This window comes from Molossus molossus, unplaced genomic scaffold (assembly GCF_014108415.1).
Source record: "Molossus molossus isolate mMolMol1 unplaced genomic scaffold, mMolMol1.p scaffold_m16_p_6, whole genome shotgun sequence".
Taxonomy (NCBI): domain Eukaryota; kingdom Metazoa; phylum Chordata; class Mammalia; order Chiroptera; family Molossidae; genus Molossus; species Molossus molossus.
This window is the reverse complement of record NW_023425399.1, coordinates 96,108,305-96,131,482: the sequence shown is the minus strand read 5'-3', so window position 1 is coordinate 96,131,482 and position 23,178 is coordinate 96,108,305. Positions and strand designations below refer to the sequence as shown.

The 23,178-nt window shown below is 40.6% G+C and overlaps 1 protein-coding gene across 8 annotated transcripts in view; it reads left to right on the top strand.

Annotated features, from left to right (window-relative positions):
* Positions 1-11,382: 11,382 nt before the first annotated feature.
* EPG5 (ectopic P-granules autophagy protein 5 homolog) overlaps positions 11,383-23,178 on the top strand; it is a 99,946-nt gene continuing 88,150 nt past the window's right edge. For 7 of the 8 annotated variants that reach the window (XR_004957135.1, XM_036245770.1, XM_036245768.1 and 4 more), the window contains exons 1-2: positions 11,383-11,473; positions 21,495-22,436. Coding sequence is in view for 6 of the 8 variants with exons in the window: in XM_036245770.1 (XP_036101663.1) it covers positions 11,411-11,473; positions 21,495-22,436 (1,005 nt within the window). In the remaining 2 variants the exon portion in view is untranslated. Of the gene's footprint in view, positions 11,474-21,494; positions 22,437-23,178 lie in introns of those variants that run through there. The other variant, XM_036245774.1, reaches the window with a different exon arrangement.

The window sequence follows — 23,178 nt, the reverse complement described above, 5'->3', positions numbered from 1 at the left end:
GAAATTGAAGACATAAAATACCCCATCCTCTCACTATACATAACTTTCTGACCTACGAGGTGTAGTCTTTACAACCAGTCATCATTTCTTTATTTTGTAAGCCTCCCTCTTTCTCATGGAAAGAGACAAAGTCCATTGGGCGTAGAGCGGCAACATGAAAAATCAGTGACTTGGGTTCACAAGTGAAGCTGGCTCTGGACCCCATGTAGATGATGGCTATGGGCAGGGTATCCGCAGCTCCAAGAGTTTCTTTTTTTTTAATCCTCACCCGAGGATATGTTTTTATTTATATTAGATTGAGAGAAAGGAAGAGACACAGAGAGAGAAACATCAGTCAATTGCCTCCTGTACCCACCCCAACCCGGGATTGAAACCACAACATAGGTTTGTGCCCTGACTGGGAATCAAACCTGAAAGCTTTTGGTGTACAGTACGACACTCCAACCAACTGAGCCACCCAGCCGGGGCTCCAAGAGGTTTTTTGTTGTTGTTGTTGTTATTAATCCTCACCCAAGGATATTTTTTCATTGATTTTATAGAGAGTGGAAGGGAAGGAAGGAGAGAGAGAAACATCAGTGTGAGAGAGACACATCAATTGGTTGCCTCCTGCACGACACTGACCAGGCCAGGGGATCAAACCTGCAACCAGTGTACATGCCCTTGACCAGAATCAAAGCAATGACCCTTTGGTCTTTAAGCTGATGCTCTAACTGTAGAGCCAAACTGGCCAAGACCAAGAGGTTTTGTTTTGTTTTTTAATATTTTTAAAATTGATTTTAGAGAGAAGAAGGTAGAGGGAGAGAGAGAGAGAAACATTGATCGGCTGCCTCCTTCACACCCCCTACTGGGGATCGAGCGTGTAATACTGGCATGTGCCCTGACCGGGAATCAGTCAAACTGGCAGCCTCTCAGTCAGTGCATGGGACAATGCTCAACCAACTGAGCCACACCGGCAAGGGCCAAGAGTTTCTTTTTATTTTTAACCTCGTTCTTTCCTGCCCTCACCAGTTTGCATAAAGCATATGTTCTCCTTGCATAACAATAGGTTTTGAGCCAGCAACTCTAGTTCCTCTGCGCCCAAGAATCTGCTGGAACCAGCACATTTACTCAAGTTATATATTTCATCGGGGTTCATTAGTGTCTGCACCAGTGCAGTGAATAGGAATTCAGTATATACATGTATAATTGGTTGGATGTAAGATAATTTTAAAGAGGAGAGTCTACCTTAGTAAGTTAAGAAACTTATCACATTTGAAATAGTTTGCAAGAAGCTTTGGGATTAAAATTTAAATAGGAAGTTTTAAGAATTTGCAGTTCATTCTGCAGTTGTTGATTTTAGCTGCTATTCCTGTTTTTAATTCTAAAATGTTTAGGTAAAAAGAGATTAACTTTTTATTTTGCATTCTTGTATAACATTTTTTTTTCTTTTTCTTTTTCCTTGCTATCTTTTTTAAAAATGTTTTTTTTTATTTTTGAAACAGTTCATGTACAATATTATATTAGTTTCAGGTGTACAACTTTGTGATTAGCAATTTATATAACTTACAAAATGATTACCGTGATAAATCTAGTACCCATCTGGCACCATACATATTTATTACAATATTATTGACTATATTCCCTATGTTGCACTTTACATTCCTGTGACTTTTCTGTTACTATCACATTGTACGTCTTAATCTCTTCATCTTTTTTACCCATCCCTTCAACCCTAAATTTTATTTTTCTGTTTTATTGTATTTGATTTTTTTTTTATCCTGACCCGAGGACATTTTTTCATTTTTTATTCAGATAGATGTGGGAGGGAGAGAGAGGAAGAGAAAGAGAGAGAGAGAAACATCGACGTGAAAAGGACACATTGAGTGGTTGCCACCCGCACGACCCAACCAGGGCCGGGGACAAACTGCAACCCAGGTACATGCCCTTAGCAGTAACCGAACCCAGGTCTCTCTGGACTGCAGGCTGACACTCTGACCACTGAGCCAAACCAGCCAGGGCTGTATTTGATTTTTTAATTGAACGTATTGAGGTGACAAAATTATATAGGTTTCAGGTGTACAATTCTATAATATATCATCTATATATTTTATTGTGTATTCACCACCCTAAGTCAGATCTCCTCTAAATTTTATTTTTCAATTGCAGTTTACATTCAGTATTATTTTGTATTAGTTTCAGGTGTACAGCATAGTGATTAGACAATTGTATACTTTACATAGTGTTCCCCTCAATATTTTAAGTACCCACCTGGCACTGTACATACTTATAATATTATTGACTATATTCTCTGTGCTGTTCTTTATTAATCCTCACCTGAGGATATTTTTCTATTGATATTCAAATAGAGTTGGAAAGGATGGCGGGAGAGAGAGAGAGATATCGATGTGAGAGAGGCACATCGAGTGGTTGCCTCCTGAACTTGCCACAACTGGGATTGGGGATTGAACCTGCAATATACCCTTGACTGAGAATCAAACCTGCAACCCTTCAATCCACGGGCTGACACTTGATCCACTGAGCCAAACTGGCCAGGTGTATTTGACATCCCCAAGACAGATTATAACTTTTGAATTTAAAAATATGTGCATCAAAAAAGTATAAATACCTGTGTTGCCCTGGCTGGTGTGGTTCAGTGGTTAGAGTATTGGTCAACACACTGAAGGGTCATGGGTTTGATTCCTGGTCAAGGGCATGTACCTGGGTTTCAGGTTTGATCTCCGGCCCTGGTCGGGGTGTGTTCGGGAGGCAACCAATTGATGTATTTCTCTCACACTGATGTTTCTCTCTCTCTTTCTCTCTCTCTTTCTCTCTCTCTTTCCCTCTTCCCCTCCCTCCCTTTTAGTCTCTCTAAAAATCAATGGAAAAAATATCCTTGGGTGAGGATTAACAACAACAACGAAAAGTATAAAAACGTGTTATTTACCATAAAGCGATGGGTGCATTATCATATCCTGTTTTTCATCACTTGGAATACCCATTTCTTGCAATGTGTTTTTCTTTATTCATGTTGAATAAAATCTCAATGTAGGAGCAGGGTGCTGATGTGAATGGTTAATTTAAATGACATTTCTTTGTTATTTTCTTTCAGAAAACACAGCTTTTTCTGGCTGGTGCTTCTGTGGCATGGAAGGAGGCACTCTGAGCAGCCAAATCTGTAGAAATTAGGACAATCATGAAGACTCTGAAGTGAACCCTTGCTGTAATTTTTTGATATTTTAAACTTATGGTAGACATTTAGTTTAACTTACCTAATAGAGTTCTGCAGTTTCTAAAAGAAGTCTACAAATTGGCCCAGACTCAAGAATTATCCTTTCCTAATCAGTTACTCAAGTTATAAATGAATTACGTTTTCTCCTTGATCCAAAACTGTCTCTGGATTTGGAGACGACTCTTGGGGGATGGGGAACAGGGATGGCTGAGGAGGCATCTGAGCCACTGACCTGCACAAGAAGTTCCTTTGGCCTTGGGGCTGCGTGCTGTGCATTTCCACAGCGACACCCACTCTCAATGGTGCAAGAGTTAAAATCACCTTCCTTTTTGGCTGGAAGACTTAGAGGCCATTTTGATCGTACTTTCTCATTTTACAGATGAGGAAATGAGACCCAGAAGCGTGAAATCAATTTCCTTACTGTTGTCCCAGCTGGTTCTGGACAGAACCAGAACTAGAGTGCTAGCTCATCCCGCATCACCATTTTTGTATCCCTTCCTGAGGCTGTGATGCTCATGTTGAAATTTAAGACGCCAAATGTTTTTGCTGGCATCTTTTCAGTTGGGAAAATTATCAGGGTTTAAATGTCAGATTTATTTTTATGCGGCTCCCTGTGTGTACTGAGCTATACAGCACCATATTTAATTTAATGAGGAAGCATCATTGTAAAATATACCATTATTCTATATATCACTAAGGAAGACAGGTGGGAGAGAGTTAACATGTGACAGTTAATGGCCAAGCCCCTTTGAATTTCAGATGCTAAAGTGTGCAAAACAAAGTACATCTTGGAATCAATGAACTATGATATTTTGACTCTTACCAAAGAGAAATTGAAAAGGTAAAGGTGTCAACCTTACCCTTTCACAAAAATCGGGGTCCTCCTTTTGTCACCTACAAATAACAGGGAGATTATGTACCTTCTGTACAACATTCTTGCACTGAGAAAGCAGTTCATTTCAGTTAATGACAAGTTAAAATAGCACTGGTACTCATTTAGTGTGTCATAAAATTCTATTACCACAGAGCAAATGTTTTCCTCTCCTGCTCTGTGCAAGAGGTTTCCCACAACGATGGGCAAATTGATGGAAAGAAGACAGGTTATTTTCCCTCTTTTAATGTTAGGTACTATTGAGAGTGGCAGCTTCTTGTCATGGCAGGAAATTTGCAACAATTGGATATCCTTTTGAGAAACTGAAGTTTGCAAAGGGCCACTGACTTCCCCAAACTGAACCATCTCAGGAAATTTTCCATCAAACTCAGAACATTCTATTTCTAAGTGCTTTATTTATTGTTGGCAATTCCTCAGGGATGTACTTTTCTATTAGTGTGATTGATGTAAAAATGTTATGAACTGAAAATATTTTTATTTTAATTGCTCTTTCAGTTTGATATAAGTAAAATAAAGGTTCTTGGTGGTTGGGGATTTATTTTGTATGTTTGTGTTAACAGTATCTCTCTCCCAGATGCTACTTGACCTTTGTCACATTTGCTATTGTTAGAATTCAGAAGGACAAATTGCCACTGAGGGAGCCCAAGTGGAGCCTGGTGCCATGTCACTTCCTACTAATCTTTCAGGTGCCAGCCTCAAGGTCACTTCCTCAGGGTCCCCCCTGCTGTAGCCTTCCTCCTCCCCACGTTTTTCTTGTTATTCCATGGTTCACTCTTGAAATTAGTTGTTCAAGGCTGGGCTTCCCTTCTAGATCAAAGAGTGTAAAGGGAAGGAAGCCAGTCAAATAAGTATACATGTTAAATTTATTAAATATGAGCTACTCTGCTGACTGTGGGTATCTTAATTTGGGATTGATCTATCAGAAGCAGACCCTGAGGTAAGGATTTGAGTTCAAGTACTTTTTCTGGGGGTTGATCCCAGAAAGCACCAGTATGGAAATGGGGAAGTGAGACAGGGAAGGAAGGAATGCAAAAAAAAAAAAAAAGCATGGATTATCAAGGAAGTTGCCACAGTGGGCAATTAGAACTTAAGCCTGTTGGGGACTCCTAGGAGACAGTGCAGGGACAGGGACCTCAGAGAGCTCGCCTGAGGATAGAGAGAGAGAGAGAAACATCGACGTGAGAGGGACGCATTGACTGTTTGCTTCCTGCACAACCCTGACCAGGGCCAGGGCCAGGGACAAAATGCAACCTAGGTAGGTGCCCTTTGCTGGAATTGAACCCGGGACTCATTGGTCCGCAGTCTGACACTCTACCACTGAGCCAAATCGGCCAGGGCGTTCTGGACTACTTTGAATGCTGACAGTGAATTGCAGCAGCCTCAGAAGGTCCTCAGGCAGTTGGAAGGTAGGCTGGTGTGTAAGGAAATGGTAAGGACTGAGAGGGTGTGGAAGGGGCGCTGAGTGTTGACCCCTGCGTGGCTCAGATCCACCGGTGTCCACATGAATTTTACTTCATCATGTCATTACTTCAACTCCCAGTTTCCAGAAAACACCCCCCCAACACACACACACCAGGAAGTTTAGTAAGACAAGCTATAGTCCCTGTTAGTACAATTTTTTTCAGTGTACCAACAGCAGGTGATAACAATCAATCATGACTTCATCTCTCTCAAGTGCTAGCACTGTTCAATAAGCCCTTCCCCCTGAATCTTACCCTAATTCACCACAGATGAGGCCTCTAATAATTGTGATGCTTTAGCTCAGAGTTTCTCACCATTCTACTTCCATAAACAGTGAGACCCTTGTACCATCTCACTGGGAAGGGGTCTGATGCCAGTATCCCACCCTGACATCTGAGTTCCATTTTTAATACCAACTGTCTTAGCTTGGTTTACCCCGGAAGGAGGCCCAGAGACAAGCTGTTTATTTAGGAGGTGCATCCAGAGGACACCAGTATTAGAATGGGAAGTGCAAAAGGAAAGAGAAGTGAAAAAATAGTGGCTGCTGACTCCCACTGGGGACTCCAGGAAATAGCACAGAACCCACATCTGAGAGTTCTTCCACCTGGCGGGTGAGAGAGCTGGGTATTTGTATTAGTTTGTTAAAACTGCCGCCGTAATAACATACCTCAAATTGGGTGGCTTAAATGACAGAAGTTTATCGCCTCACAGCTGTGAATTCCAAAATCAAGGTGTTGGCAGGGCTGGCTCTTTCTGAGGGCTGTGGAGGAGGGATCTGTTCCAGGCCTCCTTGCCTTGTGGATGGCTGTCTTCCCTCTGTGTGTCTCTGTGTCCAAATCACCCTCCCCCCCTTTTTAAAATCCTTACCCAGGGATATGTTTCCACTGATTTTTAGATAGAGTGGAAGGGAGGCAGGAGGAAAGAGAGAGAGAGACATCGATGTGAGAGAGACGCATCGATTAGTTGCGAACAACCCCAACCAGGCCCAGGCTCAAACCTGCAATCCAGGTACATGGCCTTGACCGGGAATCGAACCTGATACCCCTTTGGTCCTCAGGCTGGTGCTCTAGCCAAATTACTCCTTTTTATAAGGACACCAGCTGTATTGGATGAGTGCCCACCTTATGACCTCTTTTTGATTTGATTACCCCTGGAAAGACCTTGTTTCCAAATAAAGTCACATTCTGAAGTACTGGGGGTTAGCACTTCAACATATACATTTTGAGGGATACGATTCAACCCATAACTTTATATGCCAACTCCCATTTGTCACTGGTTGTGTACCGCTTCCAATTCAGGGCAGTGCATTATCTCCCTGGCACTTTTAGCCTGTCATACATGTGGCCAAAGAGAGCTGAGGCTCAGAGGTGCTAGTTGTTGGAATTTGGGTCTGTATACAGGTACTCAGAAATAAGTGCCCAGGGAATACAGTCGGGACACCAGCAGTGTCTGATGCTTTGAGGGTGCAAATAACTGTTTCTATGACCCATTTAAACTTTTTTCTTAGTAAAATTATGAATGGGAAAATAATAGGAAAAGACAAGTTTTATGTTTTTCTTCCTGTGGAAGTAAAAGTCTGTTAACAGAAGAGATCCCCTCTATACAAGAGTCTTTAAAAAGCATAGGATGGCCCTGGGTAGTTTGGCTCAGCGGTTGGAGCGCTGGCCTGCAGACCAGAGAGTCCCAGGTTCAGTTCCCACTAGGGCACATACCAAACAAAACAAAACAAAAACATAGGATGGATATTTTTGGTAATTACTTGCACTGTCAGCTAATTGTCTCAAGAAATTGAAGTAATTTAGAAGTAACATGATTTTTAAATAATTTTAAAAGTGTATTTAGCAATCATGCATGATGAAATAATGCCTCATACAGAATGATGTACAGGAAGTAATTAAGTAGGATGAATGACTTCTTGGAAATCGTTACTACCAGATGGCAACACCCAATTGATGGAATCTGATTTTGTCAGCAAGTTTAAGCAAGGTCCTCCCAGGGCTTCTTGAGTTCAACAGCTTTCACTCAACTCCTTATAACAAGCACTGTTTCAGATGCTGGCTGACTTAGGAATCGTGGTCATGGTACATTTTGGGATGCCATTATAAGATATGTGACTTTTACAAATGCTTGTTTTTTGTTTTTAATTGATCGGGCTTTTTCTGAGATTAAAAAGTATTTTAAATTCTGAAAGTTGCAGTAAAAATTAACCCATTGAAGGGAAATTTGGTAAATATTTACTAAAATTAAAAATGAGAGCTTTCCAACTTGGGCCCGGCACAATGGCTCCCACCAAGAAGGGTGGCAAGGAGAAAAAAGGCCATCAACTTTTGCAAAAGCATTCATGGAGTGGGTTTCAAGAAGTGTGCCCGTCGGGCACTCAAAGAGATCTGGAAATGTGCCATGAAGGAGATGGGGACTCCAGATGTGCGCATTGACACCAGGCTCCACAAAGTGTTCTGGGCCAAAGGAATAAGGAATGTCCCTTACCATATCTGGTGTGGTTGTCCAGAAAATATAATGAGGATGAAGATTCACCAAACAAGCGCTATACGTTAGTCACCTACGTCCCTGTCACTGCATTAAAAAATCTACAAACAGTTAATGTGGATGGTAACTAACTGCTAATTGTTGAATAAAGTTACAAAACTGCCAAAAATAAAAACAAAAATGAGAATGTCTCTTTGAGCAGCAATTTCACATCTAGGTATTTATCTTACACATGCACAAAAATATATAAGTGTGGTCACTTGTGAGCACTGTTTTGATTAGTGGAAAAATTGGAAATAATGACCATCAGAAGTCAGTTTAAATAAATTTATGAAAGATTTAATTAATTAGGGGAAAAATGAAGTAGAGTTATCTGTCCTTACAAGGAAATATCTCCCAAGATTTAGAAATTAAAAGGTCATGGATAATACATGCATAGACATTAAGTATTTCAGAGTGTGATATTTGTACATGGGTAGAAAAAGCCTGAAAGGATGCATACTGCACTGTTAATAGTGATTAACTCTAGTGTGAGGAGTGTTAACTTTTTATTATATGTACTTTTACATTGTTTGCAGACACATTTAAGAATGTTATAATTTAAAACTATTATAAAAATAAAGTAAAACTATTCTAGACATTTTTGGAGAAAATAAACCCAATACCCAACAGTCAACATTGTGGCAATTATCAATAATCCAGTATCTTTTATTTACTTATTATTTATTTGTTTTCTTTATTGATATTAGAGAGAGAGAGGAGAGAGAGGGGTAGAAACATCAACGAGAGATAACATCTATTGGCCACCTCCTGCATGCCCCCCACTGGGGAATCGGGCCCACAACCTGGGCATGTGCCCTGACTGGGAATTGGACTGGTGACTTCTTGGTGCATGGGTCGATGCTCAACCACTGAGCCACACTGGCTGGGCAATAATCCAGTTTCTTTTAAATAAAATATTTCTGATATTCATGTTGGCCTCAGTGTATGAGTTTAGAGTATTGTAAACATGAAGAGACCAAGCCTGGCTTCCTACCTTGAAAGTTCACTTATACTATACAACTGCATTGGTTCAAATCCTAATTCCACCATTTACTAGCTGTGTGACCCTTGGAAAACAATTCCACCTCTCTGAGCCTTAGTCCCTGCCTATAAAATGAGAACAATAAAATTATTAACGATGTAGGGTTGTTATGAGAATCAAATGAGGTATTATGTGAAAAATACTCAGCATAGTTTCTGACTGATAGTATGAACTCAAAAAACGGTAATGATTACCACACAGAAAGCAATAGTAGCAAAGCCCTCACTGCTAATTAGGCCAGTAATTAACCCTGATTCTTGCTGTCAAACTGTTTTTTTCACAGTGACTGCAGAAAGCATTTACATATAGAAAACATATTTATCATTATTCGAGGGGTGAGGGGTTTGAAATTAACCTTTTAAGTTAATTATTTAAAAATTAATCTTCAAGGTATTTAAGTCATACATATTTTAAAATTAGCTTTTCTTAAGTCTTCAAGCTATCTTTATAAATCTTAACATTCTATTTATAAATCTAATACATTTAAATAACCACTTTCAAGTTAATGTTTGGTCAACTCAAATTCAATAGACCAAACTTTGTTAAATGATCAGTCCCATTTATGACTTAAATTCCTTCAAACATTTAAACTTCAGTTTGAAATATATTTGGATTTCTTCTATTGCCTGAACTGACCAATAAACATAACTTCTTACACTATTCTATTAAGGTCTAAGAAATTCAGTTTATAAATATAAATTATGCCTGTTTTTCCCCACAGGCTATCATATATTTATTGCAATTTATCTATACATTGTATCTGCTTCCCAACTGAGCTGTAAAGCATGGGGAGTGAGGGTAGGGTCAGTTCTGTTTTGTTACATAGTAACTGGTATTTAGAACTTTAAAGGCCAAAAGAATTTGAATTGGCAGAGGCCAGAGAGAGTTTTATAGATGGGAAGAAATACCAGCAACAATTGTGGATATTAATGGTGGTATAAAGGTTTTTGTAAATATTGGTCAGGTCTTGCCTGTGATAATTTTATATACATGTATACACCCTACATCCAGGGTATGCAAAGAGCTTGCATATTCTTAGTAACTTGATAACATTTTTATTATTAAAGATTTGGGATCAAAATACATGCAACAGTATTTTATGTTTAATGAGCTCTTCAACAAGACATTGTGCAAGTTGCATCTCTGAAGTCCTTTCCATTTCTCATGCCATATTCCTGCATTTTTCACTCTAGGGATGTTACCAGTGGGTTCATAGTCTTTTTTTTTTCCTTCCATACACCCCACCGACTATTTTACTCCACCATTAGACAAAACAACTCACATTCATTCATTTGAGTCATCAAATATTAATTGAACATCTACTATGTGCTGGCCAGTGTTCTAGCAGCCCTTGGGATGCCTCAAGGAAAAAACAAGGAACACTGCCCCTGAGGATTTTATATTCTACCCAGATTGACAGACACAAACATTTAAGCAAATTATTTAGAATTTTAAGAGTTACTAAGGGCTTTGGGAAAAAGAAGTTGTAGAGCTGGGAAAGGGAGATGGGGCCAAGTTCTTTACATATGGAATTTTTAAATGAAGAAGGTGTGTAAAATCTATATTAAGAATATTTTTATGGGTCTTGTCTGATTGCCTTTTTCCTCTACCTTCTTTGGGACAGAAATCTCTTTCCTGCCTGGGTTTTTGTACAGTAATGATAATAACTTCTATTTACTGACATGCCTGCTACCACCAGCACTTTTCACGATTACACCCGAAAAAGCAAGCACCATCATTCTCCTTTACAAAAGAGGAAACTGAAGTGCACATCTCGATGGACATCAAGGTTCTTTCCTTGAGCGCAAACCAGAAATTTAGGCTAAATGGATCTGGTTATCAAAACAAGGTTGACTCCCGGACTCCCTTAAGCCAATGTGGTTGAGACGTGCTAGCGCACCGGGGGTCCAAACCCAGTGCGGCTCATCAGAGCCCCGGCAACCGACGCGACCTGTCAGCGGGACGAATCGCGCCCTGACCCTCCCTAAGGCCCATCACTACCCAGTGGAATTGGCGCGCCGGGAGGAGCCTGGAGGTCCTGCGCATCCCGACCAGGAGCGAGCCCTGGACAGAAGGGGGCGGGGCCATTCCCCTCCAGTGAAAAAGACTCCCGAACTGGTTTGTCCTATGCCGCAGCCCGTAGAGCCTCAGAGTTGCCGCCCCCTCACCGGGAATGGTGGAGATTTGATCATGTGACAGTCTGGGGGCGGAACTGGGCAGGTTGTGGGAAGCGCAGGGGTTGACAAAAACAAACGGCGACACCGACGCCGTAGGGTCTATGGCTGAGGCCGTGAGACCCGCACGCCGGGCCAAGGCCAAGGCCAGCCGGACTAAAACCAAGGTGAGGATACTCCTCCTCCGGTCCTCCCCTCCCCTCCGAGGCCCTGGCGGGTGCTCTCTGCTCCCGTTTCCTCTCTCGGGCCCTCTGGTCAACTCTACCCATCCCCTGAGCCCCTCGCATTCTCTGCCTCGACCTCCTCATATTTGACTCCACCACCTATCGACTCCATCCCAGTCCTCTGCTCCTCCTTCACATTCCCTTGCCAGACTTTGGCAGGAGCCCATTTTTTCTTTTTCTTTTTCTTTCTCTTGACCTCTCTGGACTCTTCCGGTCTGGACGTTCCTCACCTGGGTCTGGATTCCCCCATGAAGTAGCCTTTCTCGTTCCAGCCTCATCGTTGACCCTGTCTTTTTTATCCTTTATAACTCAGGGACATTCTCAGTCCCTCTCGTGCATAAAGAGGAAAGGAATCGCTCTTCCACTAGGGAGAATGTACCCCTGGGCAGAGCTTTACGGATAGCGACAGACGGAAAGTAGACTTTAGTGATGGGCCTCTTCATTTTCATTTATTTATATTTTTAATCTGTTTTTACTGATTTTTTTTAGAGAGAGAGGAAGAATGAGAGAGAAACATCAATCGGCTGCTTCCTGCACACCCCTTACTGGGGATCAAGTCCACAACCCGGGCATGTGCCCTGACCAATCCAACAGGGACCTTTCAGTCCATGGGAGGACACCCAATCCCCTGAGCCACACCAGCTGGGCAGGCCTCTTCACTTTTAAAATTCACGGTGATGGTGGTGGTAGTGGTTATTTCTCATTATCCTGGTTGTTTAAGATGGGGGCAGGAATGTCCAGAAGTTAAACCAGGGCGAGACTCCCACAGTGGGGACGGATCAGACTGCCATGTAATATTGGTGTGTTTCTAGGTTGATTTGTTTTTAGGTGCAGTGTGAGTTTTCATTTTGTTCCTATATATTTTCTGAAATGATATTTATTTTACAGTGAACAGAATAAATGCTACCCCTGGATGGCTGGACCTAGATAATTTTGGCTTACCTGAAATTGAATTTACCTTAAAGAGATTGAGGATGGTAATTCAAGTACAGGAAATTCCCTTTTCTACAAGCGGGTGATGTTCCAAAGCAAGTGTACCTTAAAAATGAGACCAAAATCTGATTTTCTCTTGGGAACAAGGCTTGAACAGGAGACTAGTGTTCAAAGGTACTATATTTAATAAGTTGTAAATGACTTAGGTGAATCCCTTTCATGATGATGCCTTTTAAAAAGGCTCTAGTGGAGTTACACGCATCAGTATACTCAGGTCTGTGAGGAGAAAGCCATTTTGCTACCTAATGTTTCAGAAACATTTTTAAGAGAAATACTTTTGCATTTAATTGGTGGGCAAGAACTATCAAAACAGAGGAGGAAGAAAAAAGCCATTGGTCAGCCATGCATAAGGTCCCTGAACCTAGAATACAGTAGTGCTTAACATGTAAACGTGAGTCGGTAGAGAACAGAATCTTAATTCTTAATCTCAGCTTTTTCCAAATGAGTGATGAAACTAAAGCCTAGAGAAATCAGTTGATAAGCCGAAAGGCATGCAGTTAGTGAGAAAACACAAGTTAAAGCCCAAAATTAGAATTCTTGATTCAGTAGCCTAATAATGGTTTCTTATAGCTATACGTGTCTATCTATAGATAGAATGTTATAAATATTTTTAAACAGTTAAGAGGATTCTCTCAAATTATTTTATTTAGAACAGTTTCTAAAATAAAGGTAAAATCTTAAACTTTTAAATCTATTATGAAAAACCAATTGCTCATTTTATTGACACGTTGTAGGCAACTTTTCTAAACAAGCATGTGTTAATTTATTTTTTATCTGTTAAAATTTATGAAGAAGCCTTCATTCTAGAGGAATTTGATCAAACCAGAAATCCTTGACATGTACTTTTTCTCACCCTCCAAATATAATCAGTCTAACCAGTTGTATTTTTTAAATAATCTCTTGATTCTGCCCATTTCTCTCCATCTTAAATACCACCACCATCCTCCAAGGAAGTTCTTTTTTGCTAATCTGGCCTCACCAAGTTCATTCTTGGTGTCCATACTCTAAACTGAAGCTGATGGATACTGATTAATATTTTTTAAAACAAAAAACTGATAACTCCTTAAAACCTTTCAAAGTTTTCTCATAGCCCAGAGGCTAGAGTCTATAAAATTCTTAGCATGGACTTGTAGCCCTCAGTGATCTGGCTTCTTTTTCTCCTCAGTCTCTGGTCTGTCCTCCTCCTCCCCCACCCATCAATACCACTTTGCATCTTTGTGTCACTCATTTCACTTGCAGTTACTTTGTCAACATCTCTCTTCTCCCTTAAACTGTGAAGTCAATGAGGGAGGGACCTATCTTGTCTGTCTTGTTCCTAGTACCCTTGATAGCCCTTGTAGGCCCTTGGTAATATTTGTTGGGTGAAGGAGTAAATGTCAGTATTTAAGAATATTTCCAGGCTTGGTCCCTCAGAAGAATTTACTCTGGTAGCTCTCCTGAGTAGTATGAGAAAACAAATGGAAAGCCCACAATACCAGCAAGGCCCCCATACTTGTCAATCTAGAAAATTAAATTTTCTTTTAGAGTAAATAGATTCATTTCTTACTGCTGGATATGGTTTGGCATTGACCATAAAGTCCTACATTAATGAAACCTTTGTCATCTGTGGTATAATTTGGCAACTATTTAAGGAGTCATAAAGTAGTTCCAAGGCTCTGTTTAGGAAGTGAGTAGTGTCATGTGATATTGTGCTTGAATAGCTTGAGCTGCTTCTGGATTTTACCCAGCAGCTGACCTGCATTCTTCAATATTAATCATCTGGTAGATGACTTCACATTGTTAGGTTGTGGTTATCACCTGATACCTAAGAGATAGTCCTGATAATATTTTCATTAAAAAAAATTCATCTTCTGCTAAATATATCCCTACCTGGGAATACCCTGACTTTATTGATCATGGTAGATTATGGTTAAGAACAGTAGATTTTTAGATTGGATTTACTTTGTAGAAGCAGTGTATTTTATATTCATGGAAAGTATTTTATAGTTAACTTTAAATTCTGCATGCCAACAACTCATTAATAGAGTATATGGTAATTGCCAGGGATAAACTGAGATGTGGCCCAAAAAGCTGATAACAGAAAGACTTAGCCCCTGTTGCTCTTCAGCCTAGATATGTACCTCTTAGTTCCTCCTTCCTCCTAGTGGTTATAGGAGTGAAGTGGGGAATGCGATGTATTATAATGTAGCTCCTTTTGTGCCTTGTAAGATTCATTTGTTGAAGAAACACTCATTGATCACCTACTCCTACTATGTCCCAGAAACTGTTCTAGGTATTTTGGAAATAATAGAGGGAAAAACAAAGAACCTGGTCTTAATGAAGCTTATGTTGTAGATGGAGAAAACGAACAAAAGACCCTATAAAAATAAATAAAATATATCATGTTAAAAGATGATAAATGCTATGGAAAAAAAGGGGAAAGAACCAGGTAAGGAGTTGGGGAGTACTGGTGAGATATTAGGATGGGTTGAAATTTTAAATAGGTCATCAAAGTGATCCTTAGTGAAGGTGACATTTACATTAAGACATGATAGAGATGTGGGAGTTAGCTCTACGAATATTGGGGGAGAATGTTCTAGGCAGAGGGAGCAGTCGGGGCAAATGTCTTAAGGCAGTGGCATGTCTATCTTAGGAACTGCAAGGAGGCAGTGCAGTTAGAGTGGGGTGGGTGAGGGGATAATAGTTAAAAGTCAGAAAGGTAACAGGGTCAGATCAGTGGCCTTATAGGCCATTGTAAGGATTTGTACTCTGTTGAAATATGGAATCACCTCAGGGTTTTGAGCAGAAGAGTGATGGGATCTGAGTTATGCTTTAAAGAATCACTGTGCGTGCTTTGTTGAGAGTAGTCTAAGTGGGCAAGAGTAGAAGCAGAGAGACCATCTAAGAGAGTATTGCGTTAATCCCGACAAGAAGAGGTGATGGTGGCTTGGACCAGAGGTGATGGAGCAAAGGTGATGAGAAGCGTTTGAAGTCTGGGGAGTTTCTCTTTTTTGAGAGAATTTTAATAAGAGTTTATTTGAGCCAAACTGACCACATATGCCGGGTAGCAAGATCTCATATGCTTTCTGAAGTCTGGGGAGTTTCTGAAGATAGAGCCAAGAACTGCTGATGACTTAGATGTGGGCTGTTGGAGAAAACCGTCAAGGAGAGGGCAGTGGATGGAACAGGTTTTGAGGGAAGATCAGGAGTTCAGTTTTGGATATACTAATTTTGTAATAAATGTCTATTAGACATTTGAAGGGGATCAGAGTTTGCCACCCCAAAATATGCCTCTTTGAGATACTGATCATTTTAGGCTGATTAATTTTAAGAAACAGCAGACACAGGAAATGATCTGAAAACCAAGTAGAAGCTACCTTTTGTAAAAGAACATTTATATTTGTAAGGGAAATCTCTATTTGTAAGGGTGTTTCCTTTACTGTATCTGGAAAAAGAGGATATAGAAATCTCTAGGACCTTAAAATAATTCCATGACAATATTCTATGAAACGTGTAAAACTGGACTTTATCCTTCGTAAAGGAGCAGTTCATCATTATTTTTAAGGAAGGAAAAGAGATGTACTTTTTTTTTTTTTTTAATATAGCCATTTGTTTTCCAGAACTTAAAAAAAAAACCAAAAACACAGTTTTTTATTACAAAAGTACTCATTGATTTAAAACAGTATGTATGTGTGAGTGTACACACACACACAGAGAAACAAGTAACCCAGAAATCAAATGCTTTGAATTCCATTTCCTGAAGACAGCTGTTTTTTTGTGTTCTTTAGGTTTGTTCCCTTGCATACTGCAGTACCTCAGGGCTTATTTACTGTAATGAATAGTTCAGTGTATTTTTCTATGTTTATTGGCAACTCTTCCATTTCTATATAATTTCTTGATTATTTTTTCTCTCATGGAATTGTTTTAAAATTGGTTCTTTACCTGTATGTAACTTATGTGGAGATCAAAAATAAAGAAATATAGATTCCTTTTAATCTCCTGGCCATTTTTTTGTTATAAGAAACATGTCTTTTGCTTAAATTAGTTTGAAAATATTAATTTTTGCACATGATTTGATACGCATGGAATTCTGTTTGAATTTTATTTTGTGATTTGAAATGATTATTATAAAGTATGTTCTATGTCTTTATTTGTATTTAACTCAAGTAAATAAACTCAAGTAGGCAAGTAAATTGTAAGCTGGCTTTTAAAATTTTTTAAATGAAATTTTGTATTTTAAATGTAAGAATAAATTGAGATTTTGGCATGAAAGTTCAGTTTCCTCAGAATTCATTGGATATTCCCTCTGTTTTCTGAGCAGCTTATAAAAAAACAGACTTCTAAATGTGCCAGAGCACATAGTAAGTATAAATATTCATTGGATAATTAAATAATTTCTTCATTTTAGGATTCCTGTACTTAGGACAGAACTTAGCATGTAGTTGGTAGTCAATTTTTATGAATTATGGGTCATCATTGTTGTCTCAAGTAACATTTATTGAATACAGTGTTAAAAATCAAAGGCAGATCGGATCCAAAGAGGCATGAGATACCTACCTGCCTACCTGGCCTCAAGGTGATGTTGGCAGCTCCTGGGGAGGCTAAGGGAAGCCTCAACCAGGTTGAAGTTCTTGTCACAGAACAAGAAGGAATTAAAGAGTGTGACAGAAAGATTTAGCAAAGCACAGTACACACTCGTGAATTGAGAGCTGGTGACCTTGGAGAACAAGATGCAGAAAAGGGGTCTGGGTGGAAGGTTTTTATTAAACGTGGGCAAGGGGGTAGATAGACTGGTCCTCTGCTTCTGATGCTGGTGGACTCATCCTTGTCTCTTCTCTCCGGTTTCTTTTTGGTCCTCCCAATTCTAGGAAATTGAGGAGGAAAAAGCGGGGGAACAGGTGGTCAGTTAAGGTGTTTGTGTGATGTTCCAGCCAAGACGGAGAAGGAGAGGGGTAGACTTTAGGCCTTTGTTCTCTGTTCTAACTTTCCTGCCTTAAAGATACTTGTGGTTTATTTAATTGTGGGGGATGGGGGAACAGAACATAAAGAGAAATAACCATGTGTGGTAGCATATGATCAGGACTGCATGACAAGTACATATTGCTGGAGTTCAGAGTAAAGCAGGGGTTGGTGTGGTTGTTGAAGGTTTTGTCTTGGAACTGGATCATAACAAAGTTAACAAAGGCACTGGATGCTAGGATTGAATTAAGACTCAGCCTTTCAATAAATGGAGAGCTGTGACTGTTTTATGGTGTTCAGAGCAGTGTGTTAGTGAGGTCAATCTTATAATGATGCTTGCTATAAATTGGGGGTGGGGGCAGAGGCTGAAGGCTTAGAAGCATTCAGGACCTGCTCCCCTATTCTGTGCTTTAGAGAGTGAGCCACAGGGAGGTTGCCACAGCTCATGAGACCATGACATTGGTGATGACTGCATAAAACGCCCTCTCCTTTATACACTGGGAGTCCTGTCCCTGTGCAGGGATTTATGAGGTGGGCAGGGTCAGGCCTTTGCTACCTGCTCAAACAGTTGTGTGTCCTGCTGTTATCGATGGGGTAGCCTCTGTGTCCCCACCTGTTGCTGGTGGAAGTGGGATTCTGGGGTGCTGCAAGGAGCAGTTTTTTCCTGAGGCCCCCACTGGAGGATGAGGTATCGTGGAAAGTTTTATTTCTATGGAATTAAGCCCCTGTGTTTCCAAGGTCCCATCTCCCTCCATCCCACCCCAAAAAGTCTCATTTTGTCTTCAGGAGAGCTAAGATCAGACCCATTGCCTAGAGCCTCCATTCCATGTTGAAGCACAGTTCAGTCCAGAATGTGCTAGCTTAGCTTGTGTTCCCAGCTGCAGTCCATTGCATATGGGATTCACGTGGCTGTGGGCCGTGCGGCTTCTAGGGCCACATGGCAGGCTAGTATGGGTCAGGAACAAGTGAGAAACAGGAGCTCAAGTGGACATAGAGAGGGAAGTCCTTTGTTTGGGGGATTTTACCCTTCTAAGATTTCTCGCATTTACAGTGATTCCACCCCCTAGCCAGTTGTCTTTGTTCCCCAGGCTAGACTGACAGGTTAGCACCTTCCTTACATCATTCAGACTTCACTGCTTGTGCGTCCACTTTCTCCTCCCTGAGTGAGGTGTAGGGAATGGACTGGTGGTTTCCTGGGAAGCGTGAAACTGCAGCTTCCTGTGAAGCTGCCCAGACCACCATGATATTAATGTCTGGCCTTCCCTTTGCTCTCTTCCTGTTTTAATATTAGGTAGATAGTTACGATGACAGTAACACTACCATTGTCCATGGTAACACTATCATTGTCCACCCTTCCCTCCCTCTGTCCTTCCCTAAAGGGCTAGTCCACTCTTCCAATCTAATCTTCAGCTTCTCTCTCCTTCATCCCCCCCACCCTTTTTCCCTGGGGCAACTCTGTGTTAATTCCTCTTTGGACCTGACTTTCCTATCTGCACAGGTAGAGTTTTCTTTGGTTCTACTTTTGAAACCCTGAGAGGCATTGAGTTCTTCCCCCAGGAGAAATAAAAGTCTAAGGCTTCTGTGTTCTTCCCTGGAGGGGCTAGAAGTTTTTAAAAATTATTTAATTGATTATTTAACCACATTATCTGTTGCTATTATCATAGTTATGCTTGTTCTGATGGAAGTGGGCAGCAAATTCGGGAGTAGCATACTTCATTTTGTTTAGGGAGGGGAGAATTTGAAATTGCAGGGGCAGTCCTGCAGTGGTGAGAGAAGAAGGGCGAGGTGGAGTAGGAATGGGGCAAGAAGGGACACAGCGAGGTTAAAAACTGCTTGAGGGACAGGCTGGGGAGGAAACATGGGGTGGCCTGCGGCTTGGAGGAGGTGTGGTTGTTTGCTGTGCCCCAGATCATGTGGCCCATCATGTGTCTGCTTCCAGCTCCCTGTCTTCCCTTCTAGTTAGCATTTAACGTCCCAGAGGTCTCTTAGAGTTTCAGAAAAGGAAAATATTTTCCCTCTATTCCCCATTCCAGTCTCTACTTGCTTACTTTTCTTTATTTCTCAACTAAGTTTTAAAAACCTCTCATGTTTGTTTTTAACAGCTTTATTGAGCTGTTATTCATACACTATAATGTTCACCTATTTAAAATGTATAATTCAGTGGTTTTTAGTATGATCACAGGATTGTGCTGTTTTGCATAGTGGCTTCATCTTGTTAACATTCCCTATAGCAGTGTATGAGGGTTCTAATTTCTCCACATCCTTGCCACTACTTATTATCTGACTTTAAATAGTCATCCTAGTGGTATCTCACTGTGATTTTGATTTGCATTTCTCTGATGGCTAATGATGTTGAGTATCTTGTTATATGTCATTTGTATATCTTCTTTGGAGAAATGTGTATTCAGTTCTTTTGTCTGTTTTTAAATTGACATTTATCTCTTTATTATTGAGTTAGAAGAGATCTGTTAAAGAAATTTAATCAGTAAATTCGAAGACCTAATAGGCTTTGTTAAGTGATCCATGGATTGGGTAGCATCCATCTAGCAACTAGAAGGGTCCTCTAGGGAGTTGAACAATAAACCTATAAAAAGGTTTTATAGGCAGAAGGAGGGTGGGATTAAGAAATTAAGAGTGAATTATTTTAGCCCTGGCCACTGTGGCTCAGTTCATTGGAGCGTTGTCCTGTATACCAAAAGATGGCAGGTTTGATTCCCAATCGGCACATACTCAGGTAGTGGGTTCAATCCCCTGTCGGGGTGCATGCTGGAGGCAACCAATGGTTGCTCTGTCTCTGTCTCTCTAAAATCAGTTTTTTAAAAAAGAGTGAATTATTTCAGGCAAGGACACTGTTCTTTAGGGGAAGAGTAGGTTCTTATCAGGCAGATTATCTCACTGTATTGATGAGGAATTCCTGACTGATTGGTTTGAAATTCTACTCTTGGGGGAGGCTGAAACTGCACTTAGATTAGTTTATAAATCTTGGTTTGATAATGTGCTTTAACATTTGATTGTTCCTTTTAAAAAAAAATATTTTCTCATTCTGGATATAAGTCCCTTATAAGGTCACTGATTTGCAAATATATTTTTCCCATTCTATGGAGTTGTCTTTTCACTTTCCTCATGGTTTTATTTTCAACACAAAATTTTTAAATTTTTATAAATTTCAGTTTATCTATGTTTACTATTTGGTCACTTGTACTTTTTGTGTCATGTCTTAAGGCTTCACCTAACCCAAGGTCATGAAGACTTACTCCTTTGTTTTAAGAGTTTTATTTCTTGCATTAGGTGTATGATCCTTTTTGAGTTAATTTTTGTATATGGTATCAGGTAGGGGTTCAGTTTCATTCTTTGGATATCAGTTGTTCAGTACCATTTTTTCCCCATTGAATTGTCTTGGCACTCCTATTGAAAATCAGTTGACCTTAAAAGGAAGGGCTTTTCTCTGGATTCTCAGTTTTGTTCCAATGATCTTTTTGTCTACACACTGTCATTATTACTGTGGTAATACTATTGTAATAGGTTTTGAAATTGCCAAAAGAAAAAAAAAAAAGCAAACTGAGTTTTCCAACTTTGTTCTTCTTTTTCAAGGTTTTTTTGTTTGCCCTGGCCAGTTTGGCTCAGCAGTTAGAGCGTCAGCCCTTGGACCAAGGGGTCTCAGGTTTGATTCCTGGTCAAGGGGCACCTACCTGAGTTGCAGGTTTGATCCCCAGCCCCCTGTTATCAGGGTCGTGTGGGAGGCAACCAATTGATGTGTCTCTCTCACATTGATGTTTCTCTCTCTCTCTTTCCCTCCCTTCCACTCTATTTCAAAAGAAAAATATCCTCGAGTGAGGAATAACAACAACAAAAAGATAGTTTTGTCTGTTCTGGGTTCCTTGTGTTTTCTTATCAGCTTGTTAATATCTGCAAAAAAAAAAAAAAGGCAACTTGGAATGAGAACATTTAAATTTTATATACAATTTTAAAAGTCCTCATATTGAAAGCATTGGATACTATTATAAGTTATTTCATAGCATACATTTTGTTTTAGGAAAAGAAGAAATATGAAGCTCTTCAGAGGGAAGAGTCTGATGAGGTCTCCCTCCCCAAAGCCTCCGACGCGCTGGCAATCCCTGCTCCAGCCTGTGAATTCAGAGGAGACCACGTGACGGTGTTCACCGATTCTGAGCTCCCGAATGATGCCTGTGGACAAAACGAGAATGAAATGTTTGATATACCACTCACCTCCTTAACTATAAATGATGAAGGGCTCCTGACATGTAACGCAGAGACCCTAAAAGAAGGAGGGAAGGTTGAAGCCTGTGTTGGGGGTGATGCAGTCAAGCTGACAGTTGACCCTGGAGGCAATATTGGAACCAAAGTAGAAACCCCCAAGAACTTTACAGAAATAGAAGAAAGTAAATTGGTACAATGTGGACCTTCTGAAAGCACACTGCAATCTAGCTGTTCTTACACTCATCAGGAAATAGAAAATTTACAGGTCAGAGAAACTCAGCATAGCAAAGAAGACAAGCAAGCCTTGGGTCTTTCTGCAGAGGTGCTACAAAATGTTGGCTTGCAGAGTTCTTATGAAGCCATGGACATTTTTCAGCCACCTAGAGTGACTAAACTGTATCCCCAGTTGCCAGCTGAAATTACTGAAGTGCCAGCTTTGGTGGCAGCGAAACCCTTGCTTCGTAATGAACGACTCTACCCGGAGCTCCCATCTCAATCAGAAGTAGTACCATTTACTAAAGAACAGCTAAAAATCTTTGAGCCTGGTTCATGGCTGGAAAACGTTGAGTCATACTTAGAAGAATTTGACAGCGTGGCTCATCAGGACAGGCATGAATTTTATGAGTTACTTTTGAACTATTCACGATGTCGGAAGCAGCTGCTTCTGGCGGAAGCTGAGCTGTTGGCTCTGACGTCTGACTGCCAAAATGCTAAAAGTCGATTATGGCACTTTAAGGAGGAACAGTTGTCTGTACAGGTATTTTGACTAGTGTTCTGTAAAGCTTTCAGGAGTCTGGGGAACTGCCATTCATATGATGCTGTCTGGATCTGGAGTCTGCTCCTTGTACCCACACTGACCCTGTCTTAGCTCAGAGCAGTACAGTATAGGGATCATAAAGTCAGGTGCCTGTAGGGGCCATGCAGGTAACTGAAGAAATGAGGCTGGCTGAGTGGGACAGTGGTCACTGAGTACACTCATGTTTGGTCCAGGAGGGGCAGCTGTTCTTAAGTCCTAACTGATTATTGCTGTGAGGTTGTGTTGGTTGTGTTGATCCAGCACTGCCACATCTTAAGATTTTCCAAATGTGAGCGATCTTGATTTGTAAATGTTGGCAACTAATTACACACATACACACACACACACACACACACACACACACACAGTAGAGGCCAAGCAAGTCATGTGTCCAAGTCATATTTAGCCCATGGACCTTTTAGTTTGTGTCCTTGGGCATAATGGCAAGAACATTCAGTGAATTGAGAGTATCAAGGAGGGGATGATTCATGGAACAAGGCTAAGAGGAGATGAGGAAACAGGGAAGACAGTTAGATGTGTCCCTATGGAGACCAAGGTGACCATGAGGAAAGCTATTTCATAGTGGCTAGAAAGGGATGGCAGGGAAGAGAAGGCCACTCTCGACAAGCTTGACATTGAAGGAAAGTTGGAGGAGATATCAGGGAGAAACACGTGATTTCCCTCATCCCTATTCCTTGTTCAT